This window comes from Artemia sp. Qi Xiang Cuo, chromosome 9 (genome assembly GCF_049724085.1).
Source record: "Artemia sp. Qi Xiang Cuo chromosome 9, ASM4972408v1, whole genome shotgun sequence".
Classification (NCBI taxonomy): domain Eukaryota; kingdom Metazoa; phylum Arthropoda; class Branchiopoda; order Anostraca; family Artemiidae; genus Artemia; species Artemia sp. Qi Xiang Cuo.
The window spans coordinates 15,658,837-15,679,821 of NC_142802.1; the positions used below are offsets into that span (position 1 = coordinate 15,658,837).

The following is a 20,985-nucleotide window of genomic DNA, read 5'->3' on the forward strand; positions in this document are numbered from 1 at the left end:
CCTAAATATTTCATACACACATACACAAAAATAAAGAATAAGATATCGAGAAACCATGATTATGAAAGTAAACTGGAATTCGGTTATATTTCCTTCTTGAATGTTAAATTCCAAGTTTATATTAACTGTTAAACCTATTGAATGTGCTGCAGTACCAGAAAAGAACTCGAAATTTTAGTTTATTCAAATTAAATCTCATTATTGTTAAGTACCATTGGTAGCTATGTATCTTACGTACTTAAAAAAAGGAGACATTTTTTGTTTCTTAAACTGAAAAAGAATGCTGTTCATGCACCTCATGAATGTTCATGCTCCTCAACAATAAAGAGTAAGACTTAAAGATACATAAACCGAGCTGCCAATAGAGCAGCTTAAAAAAAGGAGACATTTTTTTGTTTCTTAAACTGAAAAAGAATGCTGTTCATGCACCTCAACAATAAAGAGCAAGACTTAAAGATACACAAACCGAGCTGCCAATAGAGCAGCTTAAAAAAAGGAGACATTTTTTTGTTTCTTAAACTGAAAAAGAATGCTGTTCATGCTCCTCAACAATAAAGAGTAAGACTTAAAGATACATAAACCGAGCTGCCAATAGAGCAGCTTAAAAAAAGGAGACATTTTTTTGTTTCTTAAACTGAAAAAGAATGCTGTTCATGCTCCTCAACAATAAAGAGTAAGACTTAAAGATACATAAACCGAGCTGCCAATAGAGCAGCTTAAAAAAAGGAGACATTTTTTTGTTTCTTAAACTGAAAAAGAATGCTGTTAATGCACCTCAACAATAAAGAGCAAGACTTAAAGATACATAAACCGAGCTGCCAATAGAGCAGCTTAAAAAAAGGAGACATTTTTTTGTTTCTTAAACTGAAAAAGAATGCTGTTCATGCACCTCAACAATAAAGAGCAAGACTTAAAGATACACAAACCGAGCTGCCAATAGAGCAGCTTAAAAAAAGGAGACATTTTTTTGTTTCTTAAACTGAAAAAGAATGCTGTTCATGCTCCTCAACAATAAAGAGTAAGACTTAAAGATACATAAACCGAGCTGCCAATAGAGCAGCTTAAAAAAAGGAGACATTTTTTTGTTTCTTAAACTGAAAAAGAATGCTGTTCATGCACCTCAACAATAAAGAGCAAGACTTAAAGATACACAAACCGAGCTGCCAATAGAGCAGCTTAAAAAAAGGAGACATTTTTTTGTTTCTTAAACTGAAAAAGAATGCTGTTCATGCACCTCAACAATAAAGAGCAAGACTTAAAGATACACAAACCGAGCTGGCTGCCAATAGAGCAAGTTATGGTGAAGGAGCTCAAATAATTTCTGGGCAGGTAGTCTTCTGGATACTTAATACTAAAAAATCAAGGGTAAACTCTCAATTATACTAATATATCCTTACATAGAATACCAAGCAATCCTAGCTCTTAACCTTAGCCATGTCTTTATTTAATGAATGGTGAAGCTCATTAAATAGATTGACAGGAAGAGGGTGACGATGAAGAGTGCCTGGTCTCTAAATGAAGTTCGAGGTGTACCTTATCAGTCAGGACAGATTGGATGAACTCTTAGACTATCAACGTTTGCATTGCGAACCTGCGGATTCTGTAGCAATCAGACTATGATGAAGAAAGGGCATCATCGAGGGACTTGTGCAGAATTGTTACTAACAGAGGGAGAGGAATATATTGAACTTGGAACAAATGACCGAAAAATCACCCGTGTTCTACTTATAGGGATGGTTCCCCTGATTGATATTCATCAGCGTATCGGAGTTATGTTTGCATGGCATATCTTCATAGTTTTCCAGCTTTTTTATGGATTGAATTTCAGACTAAGGTACATAGATTATGAATTCAGAATTCTTATTTTCTACGATACGAAACGACATTTGTAAGTAATTAGAATTGATATTGCAAAGAAATCACAACACCTTGAGCATTCATCTAAATATTTGTTCCTGCAGTTTCCCCTTTGAGGAAGTATCACGAGATTTCTTCTTGTGGGATGTCAGAATTAGTTCATTTTTAGCCATAATGTCCATGGAGAAAAGGGAGCAGTCATTGAAACTACTTTTGTTCGATAATCTGTTGCGATATTCTTCATGTGCAGCCTCTTTTATAACCTGCATATTTTGTATTTGAAAATGTATTAAATGTACTGCTCTTACCCTTTGAGGAACATCCTCAAAGGGTAAGGATTCCAATAGTTTTTTCTGGATGGGGGAGGGGATCTCCAACATGAAAAGGTACATTCCTATACAACAATCTCCAAGGGAAAGAGGAGGAGGGGTCTTCGAACCAAATCAAGTAGAGAAGCCATCCTTTACCGGTGTGTAACTATGAGGTAATGGATTATTTGTATCCAGCATCTCTTTTGGCAAGAACACTTTCTATTTGTCCATTTTTGATAAATATAGATATGGTAAAGGTGCATACAGGTCAGACCTTTCGAAGAGACTTATTGCACGGGATATTTGACCCGCTCGGGATGAGGATCAATCCCTGTTGCTCGTCGACATAATCAGAAGATTTTCTGATATTTTTGAAATGAATAAAAGACTAATTAGCACAAGAATGTAACTCATTAATCAACGATGCAAATTCCGTGAGCTCCTCTGGTGTATGTACCTGCCTATCAAATTTCAAGCGAATCTGAGTTATTTAGTGAGGCAGGCTGGTGAGCTCAAAAAGTGGCATACGTGTCTTAAAATACATCCCCTCTATTCCTTTTTACTAAGGTACTGGTTAAAGTGAAGCATTGTTTTTACCACTGAATTATAGGAAAATAATATTTTGTTCTCTTTGGATCGTTCAGTTTTTTTTTTTTTTTTTTTTTTTTTTTTTTTTTTTTTTTTTTTTTTTTCCAAAGTTCCCTGGCCATGGCTGGTAAAACTATAAAATTCATATAAAAAAAACATGGAGGTGCTACGTCATGGTAATAGGCGTATGAGGGCTGAAGGCGCAAGCTTGTTCATGAGTCAGAAGTTTATGTCAAATTGAATTCTTGTATTAAGAGTAAACGCTTTTTCTGAATCCCACTGCTACTGTGTCCACCAATGTTTTGAAAATTAAAAGCAGTCTTGTTACCCCCCCCCCTCCCCCTTAGCTAATGGTTCTCTTGGTCAACTGGTGACTACTTAAAAGATCCGGTGTGCTAGCCAGAAGAAGATTGTGGGTTATAGTGCCCGATGTTGAAATATGTGCGTAAGTATGCACTTTTTGATATTATAATTGATATTTAGAGGGATCTTGGGATAAACATGATTTTTTTTTATATATATATATATATGATAATAGCTAAAGGGTTTTTATTTCTCATTGCGCCCATCTTCTTGTTCTTCGACCGAAGTTATATGGGAATAAAGTTGTCACCCTCTGAGAAAATTTTATCTTTATTTGTTGATCAAAGATACACTCCGTCGTAAGTTCAGGATGAATCCTTCCTTTTGGTGCTTAGAAGGCATTTCACTAAAGTTTTTATTGCCTCTATTGTTGCTCAATAATATTGAGAGACAATTTGAAATATATTACGAAGTATAGACTGTATCCTGTGGTCACGGTGGTTACTAGCCAAAATGTTGGGGGGGGGGGGGGAGAAAGAGATTTTAGCGACTGGCTGGTCATTTTAACCGACTGTTTTTTGTCAGTAATTAATATAATGTTTTCGAATACAATACGTAAAATCACTGCACGAGTCGGTAAAACCGCTGCATTTACCAACCGCGATTCAGATTTTGGTGCATATCAAGTCACTATTTTAATGCTGTTTATTTAACCAAATGGAAAATTGTGGCACCATCTGTAAAATCACGGTAGGAGTCGGTAAAACTGCTGTGTTTACCGAACAAAGAATTTTAGCGGCGTCGGAAAAATCGTGGCGCGAAGTAAAATCGCCACAATTTTACCAATTTTTTTTTACCGAGTGACCAAAAAAATTTGCCCCCCCCCCCATACTTGACGGCCCTGCCTGTGGTTACCGTTAAAAGTCATTCCCATTTACTTGAAAAATAAGCTTATTCAATGCATGCGGGTAAAATTATACCCATTAGTAAGATTTGTGAGAAAGCAATGCTGAGTAGATATTTATTTTTTATGCCCTCAGTGGCAATAATTTGGCTCTCATTCTATTTTGAGTTGAGCTTGCCTGCCCTAGGGGAAGTTATTTGTATATTAGATAATCTTTTAGTTTTTGCTTTAGAGGTATATAATGTGATAGTGATCGTTTGTAAAGAAACAGAGGGATTACTTTTAAAATTCCTGTAGCTCAACAAAAAATTTGTTTTTTCTTGCTAAAAATTTAATACAGGAGACCCAATCATGTGGAATTTAACTTTTTGTCCGTTTTTCTGGTTCCTCGCACACGAAGGGACCGATCAGACTTTTAAACGACGGGGCTATTTATCTCTCCCGAAGTCTACCTTTCGGACATGTTCTTACAGAATAATGCAGTAGGCTCACGTAAATGCATCGCACAGGAAAACTAATTAATTATAATACATTTTTCACCAGAAATTAATCTTTCTTTTTCTCTTCGGTTTGTTCTATTACTTTAATGTTTTATTTTCCAAGGCTCTCCTGACCATGGCGAGTATAACCCACAGAAAGAAGAAGTTCAGTTTCTAGACTCTAAGGAACTAATATCGAAGCTCAGCAAACTTGAAAACTTAAACCGAGACTTTGATTTTGAGTCGCAATGGATGGATGACGATCTGCTACAATCGCCAATAGCTTCAGCGGAAGAAGAAGCGGCTGCTATACAAAAAAGACAACACAAAATTGACTTAGAGGTATCACATAGGATTTTATTTAGTTCATTTTTGTAAGAATATTTATTGGTCTAATTTTCATGAGCAGTCTGTGCGATTCTCAAATTCTAATTCTTTAAAAGTGCCAAAAATATTTAATTTTTTGAATTGGTTAAGTGTAAACTTACGCAGCGATATATCTTACGAAATTAGAAAAAATCAGGAATGCGATTTTTTAACGAAAAAAGACATGTATACGTATTTATCCAGTCTTTTGGTAGCATTGGTCGCCAAGTTTGAAAAAAGAAACGAGGGAGAAAAATAAGCTAAAAACATATTGCACGAAACAGCGTAATGGTATATTTACACATTGCGGAATTCCGTCCGCTCTGTGCGCAGATTTTGTCCGTTTTCATGCTTCCAAAATTCTAGCTTTTCGCAACGATTTGGTCAAATCAGGACGGATTCTTAGCAAGATTTTTAAATGAATAAAACCATGACTATGGATCATCAAACACTTCATGATTTTATAACATTGGTTCAAGGCTACACCAGCTTGTATGATACTACTCACCCAGGCCATGAGAAAACCAAGGAAAATGATGTCATTCGCCTCTCTATTGCTCAACAGATTTCAGAGGAGGGTCATGCTGATCCATTTATTTAAAAATTTTGCCTTAAAACGTAGCGTTTTCTGGGCCATGGTTCAAAAAGATACAGACGAAATTCTGCATGGATTTCCGCAATGTATAAATGAACCATGAGATGGTAATTTCCTTTGAAGGTGTAGTTGTCTTTGGGAATCAACAGATTGTTAATGTTTGGCTGTTTACGGACCAAAAGGCTTGTCACATTTAACTAGTTACTTTTGTTTATTTATTTTCATATATCAACGTGACAACACTGACGAGCTGGTGATACTGCATGCTATTAATAATTTTGACCCCCCCCCCTCTCCCAAGAAAAAACATTAGACAGTCGGGCTTTTCGGGTATGAATTGATTTAATAGGGGGTCCAGGGGTGGGACAGTGTTTTATTTATGTTTACTAGGTATTTTAAGATACTTTATGCTCAAAGTGAAAATATGCATGAAAATAGCGTAAGATGGTGTTTTCGCGGTTTATAATATTATAAGGTATCTGTATTCTACCTAAAATGGCTATTGCACACATGTTAAATCTAAAGATTCATTTTTATTCAGTTTTTAATTTGTTGTCTTTATTCTTAGCTTCCTGCTTTTTGAGTTCCTAAATCTCGTTCAGATTTACTTTTTTACTTTTGTGCTTGGAACATAGGGAAACTGAAGGGTCTTTTTGCCCTTTAGTAGGGATCTTATTAGAATTAAGTTTGTCCTTTTAAAATGGTTATTATCAGAGATAGAAGATGCTTATACAAATACTGGCTTAATTGGGTTTAAAAGCTTAGAAGTTTTAAAAGCTTAAAACGCAATCGGTAAAGCTGAAACTCAATGTTATTAGTAAATTAATTTGAATACAAGTTCCCTCATTTCGTCACCATCATCAGAAATTGCGAAATACTTGTAATTGAATCTTGAAATTTACAGCAGCTACTGTGAAGGAAAATTCACTCTTCTAAAATAAATTTTGATTGTTTATATGTAAATTTCCGCTGACATTATTTGATTGTTAAGGTTGCGCAACCATTGATGATGGTGAGGAAAAGAGGGATTATTAGGATTTAATCCGCATGATAATGCTGAACTAGAGTATGGTCAATTCTGAAAGCATAGGTAGCAAAAATTACCACTGTTAGATGACATTCGTGTCTGTTTAAAGCAGGCTTCAGTCATATAAAATAATGCGTATGGTATATATCTGCTAATACTTGACAAAGGGGCTGCTATTTTTCGTCTAATCCCTTTTAAGTACTTTTTAGAGAAATTTCACTTTATGCAAAATAAAAAAAAATCGACTTTAAAACATTACAAAGAATATTTTCTCTCAGAATTACTGGAAGCCGCTACTCCTGTTTTAAAAAATCTTTTCACATTTAGGTCATACCCTTTGCAGTGATTGTAAGCACTAGAAACGGAGGGGGAGGGGCTAACTTCACCGCCGAAGATTTTCTGAGGGCTTAACATCGTCCAATATTTTGGTGGAAAACCTGCTGGAAATCGCAAAATAGAGATTTTGCGCCTAACCTATTTAGGGCCTTTTTTTATTTTTAGACCCACTGCCCCTTATAAAAACCTCTGCTGAACCCAGCTTGAAACATTCGGCTTTGTGCCTGTGTATTCTAGTCTTGGAGCAAGGATGGAATTTCTTAGTGTATTCTGGCACCTAGTCCTTGAAGCTCTTAATACATTCTGAGATTCTTGTTCGACAAAGTCCTAATAAGAACTACATTCTTCATTGCTAGGTCATTCTCAAAAGGAAATGAAATTTATAATTTTCGCAAAACTATTTAAAAAGCGAACATATGGCCTTTAAGCACCTTTCTGTGCCGAAGTCGACTTTTAATGGTAATAACCGAGCTGTCGAATTGTAAAATATTCATTGTTTTTCTTTTTTCTTTGGTGCTCGACGGGGCTTTGATCCCTTAAGTTCGTGCCTGTATTTGCAATTTGAGATATATGTTGTTGTTTTTTCCTGTAATTGCGGTAGTAGTTCGATAATTTATTGTAAATCAAAACACAAAAAAATAATTATCAGAACCCCAAAATCTAAGCTTTTTAGGGTATACTGAAAAAATAGTAACAATAAAAATGGAAAAAAAGTAGTAATTTTTAAGTTATTCCAAGAGATAAAAATTAGGGTAGTGAAATCATGTATCAAATGAAACACAAACAACCAAACGGATACACAGCAACATATTTCGTGACCCAGAACAGTAGCGAAGTTTTTTTTATTGACTTTTTTTAAAGCAAGTAAGTATACTTCAATCCGACAAAACATGAAAAGAAAACTAAATTGTGTAAAACTACTTATTCAATATTTAAATTCAATCGCATCAGGGACCCTCAGAGCATATGAGATTGATTCTACCCTGCGAAGCAAGCGGCAATTCAAGCTCGCTGTCTGCTGGCCGCTTGATCTTTTTTTTTTCAAGTTTCTTGTTTTATTTCGGATTTTTATCATTTGAAAAGATTTGAAAGATTCCTAATAAACCACCACCATCTTATGCACCTTCTTTTAAAGTTATTAACCTTACATTTTTCAGTGTTCCTTTTGTATCAAATAGCTATCTAGATCTTTCAAGTTAACCAAACTATTGAAATCTAAAATATGTATCATTTTTCGTAGGTTCTAGGAGGGGCTTTGGTCTCATAAGCGTGTGCCACTATTTATAATTTGGATATATATATATGTGTGTGTGTGTGTGTGTATGTATATATATATTCTTTGTAGATTCAACAGCTTCAGGGACTCTCAGAAACCACAAGACCAACAGTACCCAGCGAAGCAACCGACAATTCATGTTCGCCGTCTGTTTATCGTTTGAACGGATTTTTTTATCGAGAAATACCTAACAAACCCCCGCCACCCTATACACCACCTTTGAAAGCCACTAATCTTACGTTTTCATGCACTTCCGAAATTATTCCCAATAGCCTTGAAGATGTTCAATCATTTGTAAAAATGTATTGTGCTCGTCTAATGGAGAACAATGTGAGTGAAAATACTGGAATTGAAATTATGCAGTGCTTATTTGAAATCAATGATGAATTTCTCACTGAGGACGAACTAATTAGCCGAAATAGTTATGCTGAATTCCTTTGTCATCTTGTTGATGAAGCGATTTATGAAATAAGAAACCCAGCAGAATATCACCCTAAATACAGTTACTACAAGTATTTATTAACAGACAATAGTGCTATGCTAAAGGAGGCTGAACGTGTGGTTTTCTCTGAATTAGGGTTGGTTCAAAAAGTGTGAAAAAGAAAGCAGGGCTGTAAGATGGTCTCTAAAGACACGTGATAAAGTGGATGAAATCCTAGTTAGAGAATTGCAGAGTGAAGGAGATGAGTGGAATGACTTGTCGCACGCTTTGACAAAAGTTCAAAATCAGCTAGCGGATGATTTACTGAATGAATTACTTGTGGAAATTGTTGCTGAAATGAACGATAGTGACACTTCAAGCAGTAAATCCGTCCATGTATAGTATATATATAGTCTTTTCGTATTTTTAGTTTAGTAATTTTTGTCACTTTCAGCCGAAGTTGTTTTTTGTGACTTTATTTGGGTCTTCAATTGTATTTACCCCAGATATTGGCCTGGCTTTCGCGGTTTGTGCCTAATCTTATACTTTTGTGTCTTCATGAATAGGCATGAGATTGTTGTCTCATTTAAAACCATTTTATATGCACTATTTCTCCTCTATTTTTTACAATATTTTATGTTTAGTTATCAAAATATTACCTATCAAGGCTGGAAATATAGAAGAAAAAGATCGGAAGTCAGTGTTTTGTGATCCGGTTTCCGTATGATTTCCCAAAAATCTATAAGAGGTACGGAATTTCGCTTTGATAATTTAATAGATAACATAAAGCTCCACTACTAAAGAAAATATTTCAAAGTTACTATATATCGTAATGGCACAACAAAAATGCTGGCTTTGAGTATCCTTTGTGGCTAATGTGATTAGTAAATGGTGTGTATGAAGCCTTAAGTTCGTGTCTGATAATTTTCACATATCTAAGGTAATTGCCGTTTGTTAAAAAGCACAAACAGATACGACGTCTAGCTTTGGTTGAAACACAAAAATTTGTACAGTTCTAGGCTCAATTTACTCTTGGCTTAAAAATACTCTTCTTGGCTCAGAATTTGATTGGCTAAAATAAGGGAACTTGTGATTAAAATTTTTCGGGGAAATGCTGTTTTGAAGAACCCAAAAGTTTTTTTTTTTTTTTTTTTTTTTTTTTTTTTTTGTCTCGTTTTTTAAACCTGAATTCTACCTCCTGCAAAATCAAAAACCATTGACACCAAAAAAAAACATTTTAATTTTGGAAAAATTTGTTCCATCCTTCCAATAAAAAAGGATAGAAGAACCCACGAATTATCTTTTAAACTTTCCCCCTTTTTTTAATTTTGGATACTTCTTCCTCTAGAAAGAAGGAAACCGCTTGGGCAGAACTTTTTCTGGAAAACGAAGAAGCCAAGTTTTTGTTATATCTTGAAAGTCAAACTATATTTTTGCCTCGATATGACGTTAATCTATAGTTTTATCAAGAAACTATTCGATGAGATTCAGCTTTGCATTGTCTTGGACTACATTTAATTAATTACCTCTCTTTTTTATGCGAATAATCGACTTTCTTCGAAACAGCCAAGTTAGTCTGGCCAATCCAAAATGAAAAAGATTTTTACTTTTGTAATTTGAGCAGTGTTTTCCCCGATTTTTTGCAAACAGTGCTTTAAAATTTCATGTTTTATATGAATCAAATAAAATATTCTTAGTGTAATTCTTAAAATCTGTTTTTAATCATCTCGGCATTCTTTAAAAATCATCAGAATTCAGCCAAGTCAGATCTTTAAACCATTAATACCTGAGCCACATCGCCGCATCATAGTCACATCTGTCGATAAGATCAAAATTACGCACGACTACAGCGCCAATTATGTTCACCATTCGTAATTTCTCGAGTTGAACATTGATCAACTTTCAAGCATAAATTTCTTGACTGACCAATCAGAGTCAAGGTTTAAGGCCTACTTTTTATAAAACAAGAAAGTATGGAAACTTAGAACAGTGGTTTTTCTACCTGTGACAGGAATCTGACAGAAGTTAAGAAGACGTAGTATTAGTAGAGAATAGTGTGATACAAATTAGTGTTGGTGCAAACTCGTTAAACTAATTTCTTGCAATTTTAATTTTCTGCTTTTTAAATAAAAGTATGACACTAAAATCAAGAAAAATAACATGTCATTCATGAAATTTGGCTTCTTTTTTATCGACAAATGCGACTATGATGTGGTTCGGGCATAAGAAAAAGAAAGTTTAATATTTCTTAAATCTGCTTGATTTGAAAAATTTATGAGAACATAATTGTAGAAAAATTTCTTTTTAAGATCTGTTTCTCATTTCTATTATCAACATATTTGGTGTACTGGTATCCATCAACTTGACATATAGTATGTTCGCACATACAGGGAACTGGATATAAAAAAAAAGGTTGGACTAGAATACACATCTTACATTAACTTCTGAATCGGCCTTATGCCAACTTAAGCTAACCTAATTAATTACGCAGCTGGGACGTCAAATTCATTTTTCGCAAAGGCCGTGTCATTGTCAGCGCAATACCCTACCTTAGACCTTAGATCCTCCTGTGCCACCAGAGACACCCTGGGCATCCACGAAGAGCCGCCAGTCGTTCCGTATGTGCGCTGCCGCGAAAACATCTTCCCATTGGGGTTGTATCGTCGTGTGAATGTTGGAAAGGTCCTGTCTATATCTGCAACGCAAGGTGTCAGCGCAATAGTGTTGACTGATTAAAGAGCAATATATCCCCCGTTTTTTGTCATCATGAAAAAGGCTAGGAAAAGGGCTCATTCGATCGCAAAATAAAATAATTTCTAGTGCTTTTTAAAAGGCACCGATCCTGACCATAGGTTAACATGGTGTCATACAACACCCTCTTTGCCTGGACAACCTTTATTGCTCAACCGGCATCTGATCAAAATTTCATGATAGCCATATTAACCAAAGCGGTCGAGGGATCCACAAACGTACGTTCAGGGTGATAAAGAACATATGGTTCAATAAACAAAAACCCCATAGAGCTTCCAATCTGTAACGTATTGACTTCTCCCTCCTGAGTAATTTCTTCTGGGCTTTATCTTGTTATTAATTAAAAAAAAACTTTTTCCACAAAATAAGTTTCTCAAAGAAAAGTAAAGAACTCCATTAAACAAAAAATGAGCAAAAATAAAATCAAATAATCTACCAAGCATGAAACTACCACAAATCAGCATCAATAAATAAATGAAACCCAAAACGAACAGAAATTACAACAAATAACCAATTCAAACTCAAAACGAGTAGAAATTAGCATAAGTTGGGCTCAAAACCTCTATGCCTTCCCAAGGCCATAACACAATTTGCACTTTACTGAAAAAGAATAAATCTTTTTACTTTTATAATTTTAATAAATCAAATAATATTAACATTTTGATTACTAAATATCAATATATATTTATTAAACTGACACTGCATAGTCATTTGTATTTTTTTCAGTAAAGTGCCAATTATGTTCTGATCTTGGAAAGGCATAGGGGTTTTGAGCCCAACTTTTGTTAATTTCTGCTTGTTTTGAGTTTGACTCGGTTATTTATTGTAATTTCTGTTCGTTTTGGGTTTCATTTATTTATCGATTCTGATTTGTGGTAATTTCATACTTGGTAAATTATTTGATCTTATTTTGGTTCATTTTTTGCTATAAAGAATTGTTTACATTTCTTTGAAAGATTTTTCTTATGGAAAAAGTTTTTTTTAACTAATTTCTGTTTGTTTTATATTGACATAGTCTTTTCAGAGAAAAAGAAAATAATACTTTAAATCTTTTCGTTTGTTTAAGAATTTATAGTTTGGCCTGCTATTTGTATGCTTGAGAAAAATTTTCAGCAATTTTTAAAAACATACACTCTCTTTAAAATCTGGACACAAATAGTAGTGTTTAATTTAGTTTCATACCTCCTCTAGTTGACCTGAAATGGAAAACTTGATACCATTCGCAAAAAAATCTGTTTACTTTCTTTGATAACTTAGGTACACTTACGTTATTTTCATTTGCTAAAATTTTAAGAGCAAATGTAGCCCCGAAAGATGGACCATCATAAACTTAGTTATACTTTGGAAACTGTTGTGATATCTTATTGGGAATAAGTAATTTTACAGGACGTGTTGGTTCAACCCTATGGCCAAGAATTGGCTCTAAGCATAAAGTCGAATGGGGGGGTGGATGTAGGAGGAAGATAGGTTTTGCTCTAATCACTTTTCCTATTAAAAAGGGCATCAGCCCTTTCTATTTTCAATCGAATGAGCCCTTTTCGAAGTTCCTACGACAACTCCTTCGATACAAAGTGCCCTGGTCTTAACAACAAAAATAATACATTATACCCACATCGATCTTTACTATAAAAATGTCAAGCCTTCCAATCACTTTCGACTATTAAAAAGGGCACTAGGCCTTTCGATTTCCAATCGAATGAGCCCTTTTTCAGTTTCTACGACAACAATTCATATAAACACCTTATATGCCCCCAGGGCATAAATTACAACTCTTACCCTAAGGGCTGTGAGGGTGGTTGTCATCCTCTAAAGCCTAATTTCTAGAACTTTCTACAACGTTACACAAAATGGCTATCTCAAAATTTTGATTGGTGGTGTCTGGGAAAATGGTGGGCGTGAGAGGGGCGTTAGTCTTTCTCCAATCACTTTCAACTATTAAAAAAAGGTACTGACCCTTTCAATTTCCAATCAAATGAGCCCTTTTGAAGTTTCTACGACAACACTTTCAATAAAAACCTTATATGCCCCCAGGGGGTAACTTACAACCCTCGCCCTGAGGGCTAGGGGGGGGGTTGTCATCCTCACAGACCTAATTTCCGGAACTTTCTACTATGATGAACTAAATGGCTATCTGAAAATTTTAATTGGATGGGTTTGGGTGAATTGTGGGGGTGAGAGAGGGATTAGTCACCCTCCAATCACTTTCAACTATTAAAAGGGGTACTAGCCCTCTCAATTTTCAATTGATTGAGCCCCTTTTGAAGTTTTTACGACAACTCTATCATTAAAAACCTTATATGCCCCCAGGGACTAACTTACAACCATTGCCCTTAGAGCTCTGGGAGGTTCGCCATTCACAAATACGTCTTGTCTAGCACGTTAAATTATATCGTGCGTTATGACTGTCTTTATACTGCGACTAAATATATTTTTAGAAATGGTGGTTGCGAGAGGAGCGCCGGTTGTTCTCCACTCAAAAGTGTAAACCAGAAAGGATAATTTCAATTTTCAAACAGTTGAGCCCTTTTTGAAATTTTTAAAACAACTTTCTATATAAACCTTATATACCCCCAGGGCATACCTTACAACCCTTGCACTGAAAGCTCTGATGGGGTTATCATCCTAAATGACCTAAATTCTAGAACTTTCGACTACGTTGAACAAAATGGATATCTCAAAATTTTGATTTGATGTGTTTGGGGAAATGGTGGGCGTGAGAGGGGGGTTTGCTTCATTTGAATCACTATCGACTATTAAAAGGGCACTAGCTCTTTCAATTTTCCGAGGAATAAGCCCTTTTTGATGTTTTAGCTACATCTCGTTCAATAAAAGCCTTACCCACTAACAGGACACAGCTCACAGTCCTCACCCTGGGGGTTGTGGGGGGAGGGGTTGTCATCCCGAAGGACCGAATGTGCAAAACTTTAAACTGCGTTGAATAAAATGGTTGTCTAAAAGTTTTGATTGGATGTGTTCGGAGATATGGTTGGCATGAGAGGGGATTTAGGTGGGCTCAAATCACTTTCGGCTATTAAAAAGTGCACTAGCCCCTTCAATTTCCATTTGAATTAGCCCTTTTTCAAGTTTCTACAATTAACAATTCAAAACAAACCTTATATGCCCCCATGTCATAACTAATAACGCTGGCCCTGAAGACTGTGGGGGGAGTGTCCTGCCCAAAGGTAAAATTTCCTGAACTTTAAACTTCGTGGAACAAAATGGCTATCTAAAAATTTTTATTGGATAGGTTTGGGGAAACGTTGAACATTAAAGGGGCGATAGTTGCTTTCCAATCACTTTCGACTATGAAAAAGGGATCTAGCCATTTTAATCCCCAATCGAATGAGCTAGTTTTGAAGTTTCTAGGACAACACGTTCAGTAAAAACCTTCTATGCCCCCAAGGCATAACTTGCAATCCTTGCCCCGAGGGCTTCGGGGGAGTGTCCTCCTCAAAAACATAAATTTTATCTGTAAAACCACAACACTGAACAAAATGGCTATCTAAAAATTTTGATTGGATGTGTTTGAGGAAAAGGTGGGCGAGAGAAGGGGGCTAGTTGCCCTCAAATCACTTTCGATTATTAAAAAGGGCACTAGACCTTTGAATTTTCAATCGAATAAGCCCTTTTTCAAGTTTCTACGACAAAGATTTCAATAAAAACCTATATGCCCCCAGGGCATAACTTATAACCCTTGCTCTGAAGACTGGGGGGAGTGTTCTGCTCAAAGGTATAATTTCCTGAACTTTAAACTGCGTGAAACAAAATGGCTACCTCAGGCTATTTCAGGAACAAAATGGCATATTTCTACGAAAAAGATTTCACTAAAAACTTATATGCTCCCAGGTCATAACTTATAACCCTTGCCCTGGAAACTGTGGGGGGGAGTATCCTGCTCAAAGGAATATTATCCCAGATTTTAACCCCGCGGAAAAAAACGGATCTCTTAAAATTTTTATTGGATCTGTTTGAGAAAATGGTGGGCTTGAACGCGGCGGTATTTGACTTTCAATCACTTTCGACTAATAAAAAGAGCACTATCAATTTCAATTTCTAATCGAATGATTCCTTTTTGAAGTTTCTAGGACAATGCGTTCTAAAAAAAACTTTATATGCCCCCAGGGCATAACTTATAAGCCTTGTCCTGAGGGCTGTGAGGGGGTTCTCATCCTCAAAGACCGACTTTCCAGAACTTAAAACTACGTTGAATAAAATTGTTATCTCAAAATTTTGATTGGATGTGTTTGGGGAAAAGGTGGGCGTGAGAGGGGGGCTAGTTACCCTCCAATCACTTTCAGATATTAAAAAGGGCACTAGCCCTTTGAATTTCCAATCGAATGAGGCTTTTTTGAAGTTTCTACGACAACGGCTTCTATAAAAACCTTATATGTCCCCAGGGCATAACTTACAACCCTTGCCCTGAGGGTTGTGGGGGGTTTCCTCCACAAAAACATTTTCTATCTGGAAATCAACTACGCTGAACAAAATAGCTGTCTCAAAATTTTGATTGGATGTGTTTGGGGGAATGATGGGAGTGGAGGGGGGCTAGTTGCCCTCCAATTACTTTTGACTTTTGAAAAGGGTACTAGCCCTTCGAATTTCCAATCGAATGAGCCTTTTTTGAGGTTTCTACGACAACGCCTTCTATAAAAACCTTATATGCCCCCAGGGCATAACTTACAACCCTTGCCCCGAGGGTTTTGGGAGAGTGTCCTCCTCAAAAAGATATTTTCTATCGGCAAATCAACTACGTTGAACAAAATGGCTATCTCAATATTTTAATTAGATGTGTTTGGGGAAATGATGTTCGTGGAGGGGGGGGGGGCTAGTTACCCTCCAATCACTTTCGACTATTAGAAAGGGCACTAGCCACTCCAATTTCTAATCGAATGAGCCTTTTTCGAAGTTTCTACGACAACTCCTTCGATACGAAGTGCCTTGCTAAAAAAAAACACATTGTGCCAACATCGTTCTTTACTTAGGCAGCGCTAGTGCGTTGCCTATGATAATAGTCTTGTAAATGCTGTACCCTGACTTAAATATCAACATGATTCTTATTTTTAGGAATAAAGGATTTTACCTTGATAATTCCTTTGCCATGGCTATATTAGTTGGACCTTTATAACCTATTTTCTGTAAATCATAGAATTTATCCTTTCTAATTTCAATTAGCGGGGAAGTCTCTGTATCTGACCACTTCTGAGTTGCTTTTAATGTGTTTTGATGAACCTCTTGCCTTCTTTTTCAAATTTATTGCTTGATAAAACTCCCTGAAAAGGAAATGACCGGTATCCGCTGTTGGTTTATCTAATCGCGTAATTGATTTTTGCCTTAATATATAAATTACCTATTTTTCTTTCTACTTAGTAACAATAGAAATTCAACATCTCGTCTTTTTTAACATAAGGTAAGGGTATTTTTTTTTTTTTATGCCTGTGATTTTCATGTATTTTTGTGGGGGTTTTTTCTGTTGTTCGAATTGTGCTATTCGACAAATCTCAGCATGTAGGAATTCAGAGTATGAGATAGGAAAACTTCAATTAAATAGTTTGAAAATAATGTATATAAAACGTCCAAAACTTTTGTCTTTCACCATGTAAAATTTTGCGAATCCGGAGCTCCTTTGTAGCTTACTGTTCACACTGACATGTGCGTTACGGAAAACGCAATGCGGTGCGTTTTCTGAACCACAGCGGTGAAACCGGAGACTCTGTTCACATCCAAAGTTGTATTTCTTAGCTATCTCATTATGGTTATATATACCAAATTTACCAGGATCTTTGCAGTTGGTCACTTGTTCTGCATCTGAGTCAATAAATTCAATTTTTTAAACAAATTTCCCTACATGATCGCTGACATAGGATATTGCATCTCCCTCATGACTGTGGCCCAGCTACAATTCACAGTCTAGATCTACATAACCTATACTGGGCTATTAGAGTAAAATTAATAAATCAAAATGTGCATTTGTAAAAAAAAAAAAAAATGGTGAGAACACTGAATAGTAAAACTGATATCTCCCCCATTCCTTTTAGTGGATTGTGAACTTTGGTCACACTTTGGTGGATAGTTTGCTCTTAAAACTGTACAGTATATTGTTCAGCACAACCTATCTGGCATATTCGTCTCTCGAGAGATTTCCTCCCGAGCCTTTTGAATTAAATAAGATGTTTTATGCTTGATATTTTATGAAATTTAAAAGCTGGAATTTGCCTTTCAAATTTGCTGTTCTTTTCTTCCACAATCTGCAAACGTTTTAACCGCATGCATTGGATTTTTTCAACACAGGCGTCTTGCAGCAAACCGCAAGGATGAGCGGCAAGAGGCGCATGCGTTCCTCTGCAAAACGCAATCCGCACCGGTTTTCCGTAGATCCGTGTTCTGTGTGAATAGTAGATAATGTGTCTGCATCTGGCGTTCTCTGAAAAACTGGATAAACCGCCTCTATTGCCTTATATATTTTTTCGTACGTGGCATGAAAAGGTGCCAACAAATCGACCGGCACACCGGGAAATCAACAGTGACGGCGGGTTGTTCCATTTTCTGGGAGTTTTATCAAGCAATAAATTTGAAAAGGAGGCCATGGTTTTTACCAAAATATACTAAAAAGAAAGAAACTCAGGAGCATTCAAACACTGATATTTCCTCGCTAATGAAGTTAGGAAAGATAAGCTTGATTACCTGTACAAAATAGGATATAAAGCTCAAACTCATTTAGCCATAGCAAGAGAATTATCAAGGCAAAATTTGTTGTTCCCAAAATACATGCTGTTGGAATGTAAGTCCGGTTGCAGTATTTGAGGGACTACCATAATAAAATAAAACGCATTTTGACCTTCTACTGCCTTCTAATTTTATTCCGATTACATATAATGTAGACTGCTGCCAGTCCCTAAATGTCCATCCCAGTTTTACAGAAAAGACTGAACGTAGATGCAGCTTGACTGCTTGAATCCCACATGGCTTGTTCGATTTACCTTATTAGTTAACTAATAAGCAGATTTGGCCGTTTTTTTTTGTAATTCCTAGTTAACTTTGAATGTTTTATTTAACGAACGGATTCTTCGTTAACTAAAAAGTTGACTACGAAGCTACTATTAAGATTTCTTCGTTATTAGACATCTACAAAGAATTTCTGGCAAGGAATTGAACTCGATGGCTCTATGGTAAAAAGTTTGGGAAATATGATGGCTCATTTAGGGTTTCCCAGATTGAATAATGCAGCTCTATTAAAAGCACTTACTCACAGGCTGTATTTTTAATCCTGGAGTTTACTTTTCGTCTTGTAAAAGGAAAAAGAAATGTAAAATTCTCACAAAATGATTGATTTCTTGTTAGCCTAATTGATTTCAGCCTTCTTCATTGCTTTGACCTTTTCAGGCTTCACCTCCCTGAACCTGATTGTCTGTTCCTTAATTTTTGTGTACGGCTCATACTATAGCAACTTCAAATTTTCTGCCAAATTTTCCGTTCTATTTGCAAAAGCCTGGTAACTTTTTTTGTTCAATCGAACACACCCTTTGTCTAGAGCTTAACAGTGATGCCAAACGTGGTACAATTGAACCATTTTGGTACATTTCACCTCTACTGGTACAATTTAGTACAATCCCACAAAATATGGTACATTTTACAAAATTATGGTATAATGTGGTACAATTCGGTATTTTTGTATCTATGTTTGTATTCTTTAATCTAATAATATTTTATTTCACCCTGATCTGTTCAGCATAGTCGAGATGAGAGACAGACAAGCAGTCACCTATTTTCCTTTTTTTGTAAACAGACACTTCACTTCCGGCGTCCAAAGGTCGCAAAAACATTTTTCTGTGTATCAAGCAGGGCTTCCACTCTCGAATCTTAAAATTCGGGGACATGCCTTAAAAACTCAGGGAGTTTTCGGGCACAAGTCTTCAAGATTCGGGGAATTTTGGGGGAAAAAACAAAACGGAATTTCGCTGCGAAGATTCGGGAGTCAAAATTTTTTTAGCTTCGGTTTCAGGCTCAAATAGGGCTTGGATCTGCGTAGTAAATCAAGCCTTTTACAGAGTAGGTTTTAGAGCCATAGTATAGGTTTGTAAACCAGAGCTTAAAACAATTACTACTTCTGTTGCAGCCAAAAATTCAAAATTGTAAAAAAAAAAAAAAAATAATCAGCACGTGTGAACTGTAAATACCAGCAGTAGCTTTTCATTCAGCCACTAGTCTGAGCAATTACTTAGCAGTATTTAAAAACAAATATTGTTTGTGGTTTCTAGATATGTGAATTAAAAGAAAAAAATTCAACCTATAAATATGGGGCAAAATTAAAATTTAAAACAAACAAGAACTAAATTAAACAAGCAAATTTAAGCTTAAATTAAAAAGGAATTTTGACTACAATTGACACATTATTGGTTTTTCATGCTGATTCTAAGATTTAGGTTTTAGGTGTTTACCCCCCGGAAAAAACCGGAAAGTACTCTCCCGCTGAAAATACGTCCGCGAAAAATACACCACGGAAAGTACCCCCGCGAAAAATACCCTCCACGGAAAGTACCCCCGCTGAAAATACCATCAGAAAATACCCCCCCCCCCCCTCCCGGAAAATACCCCCTCGACACATACATTTTTTTTTTCATTGTTTGTTTCTAGTATAGGCCCGTTTTTTAGCACTAATATCTTACATCCAAGATCATACATCTTTCTGCAAAGATTATCGTTTTTTAACTCATCTTTGTTCTAAGATCTTACAGCTCACTGATGTTAGCAAAAAGTCTGAAGGCCACCACTGTTCTGCCATATAGAACAATGATGAGAGAACTTTGATGATATCATTGTTCTCAGACCGCTCATCAGAGCAGAATGATGAAAGACGTTTGCATAAAACGACAAAAGATGTAAGATCTTAGTTCAAAAATTTAACTTTTAAGCGTTTTCTGACAAAAGATGTAAGGTCTTAGCACATTGATGAGTGAAAAAACAGCCCTTATGCTTTCCTTTCTTTTGGTTACCTCATAATTACTATATATTAACCGATTAACCCCCCACCCCTCCCACCAACCCAGCAGCCAGCCATGTTTCAAATATAGTACTTATTGCAGTCTCATTTTCATAACCAGGGCACTAGACCAGTGCACTTCGTATCGAAGGAGTTGTAGGAACTTGGAAAAGGGCTTATTCGATTGGAAATTGGAATGGCTAATGGCCTTTTTAATAGTGGAAGTTGATTGGAGGACAACTAATTCTCCTCCCACGCCCACCCTCCCAATTGCCCAATATGTTCAAAAACTAAATTTTGCCCTAAGATTAAATCAAGATGAACTTTGTTAATACTAATTCGCAATAAGGCATCTCAGCAGTATCCCAAGAACGACTGAGGGTACTATGTTCAAACTTTCGTGGCTACTTCTGCTCTTAAAATCTAACCAAATCAAAATAGCGTAAATGTATCCAAGCTATCAAAGAAAGTAAACAAATTTTTTTGCGAATGGTATTAAGTTTTCTATTTCAGGTCAACTAAAGGAGGTATTAAACTAAATTAAACACTAATATTTGTGACCATATTTTTAAAAGGGTGTATGATATTAAAAATTGCTGAAACTTTTTCTCTGGCATGCAAATAGCAGGCCAAACTATAAAGTCTTAAAAAAACGAAAAGATTTAAATTATTATTTTCTTTTTCCCTGAAAAGACTATGTCAATATAAAACAAACATAAATTAATTAAAAAAAAAATCCACAAAATAAGTTTTTCAAGGAAAAGTAAAGAGCTCCATTAAACCAAAAATGAGCA

The 20,985-nt window shown here is 35.8% G+C and overlaps 2 protein-coding genes across 2 annotated transcripts in view; one reads left to right on the forward strand and one right to left on the reverse strand.

Annotated features, from left to right (window-relative positions):
• Nucleotides 1-8,639, forward strand: part of LOC148948357 (uncharacterized) — a 16,652-nt gene extending 8,013 nt beyond the window's left edge. The window contains exons 2-3 of the mRNA XM_089094489.1: nucleotides 4,567-4,784; nucleotides 8,112-8,639. Of these exons, the coding sequence (XP_088950615.1) occupies nucleotides 4,567-4,784; nucleotides 8,112-8,639 (746 nt within the window). The remainder of the gene's footprint in view (nucleotides 1-4,566; nucleotides 4,785-8,111) is intronic.
• LOC148948356 (putative extracellular sulfatase Sulf-1 homolog) overlaps nucleotides 1-20,985 on the reverse strand; it is a 327,273-nt gene that overhangs the window by 124,524 nt on the left and 181,764 nt on the right. The window lies entirely within an intron of this gene.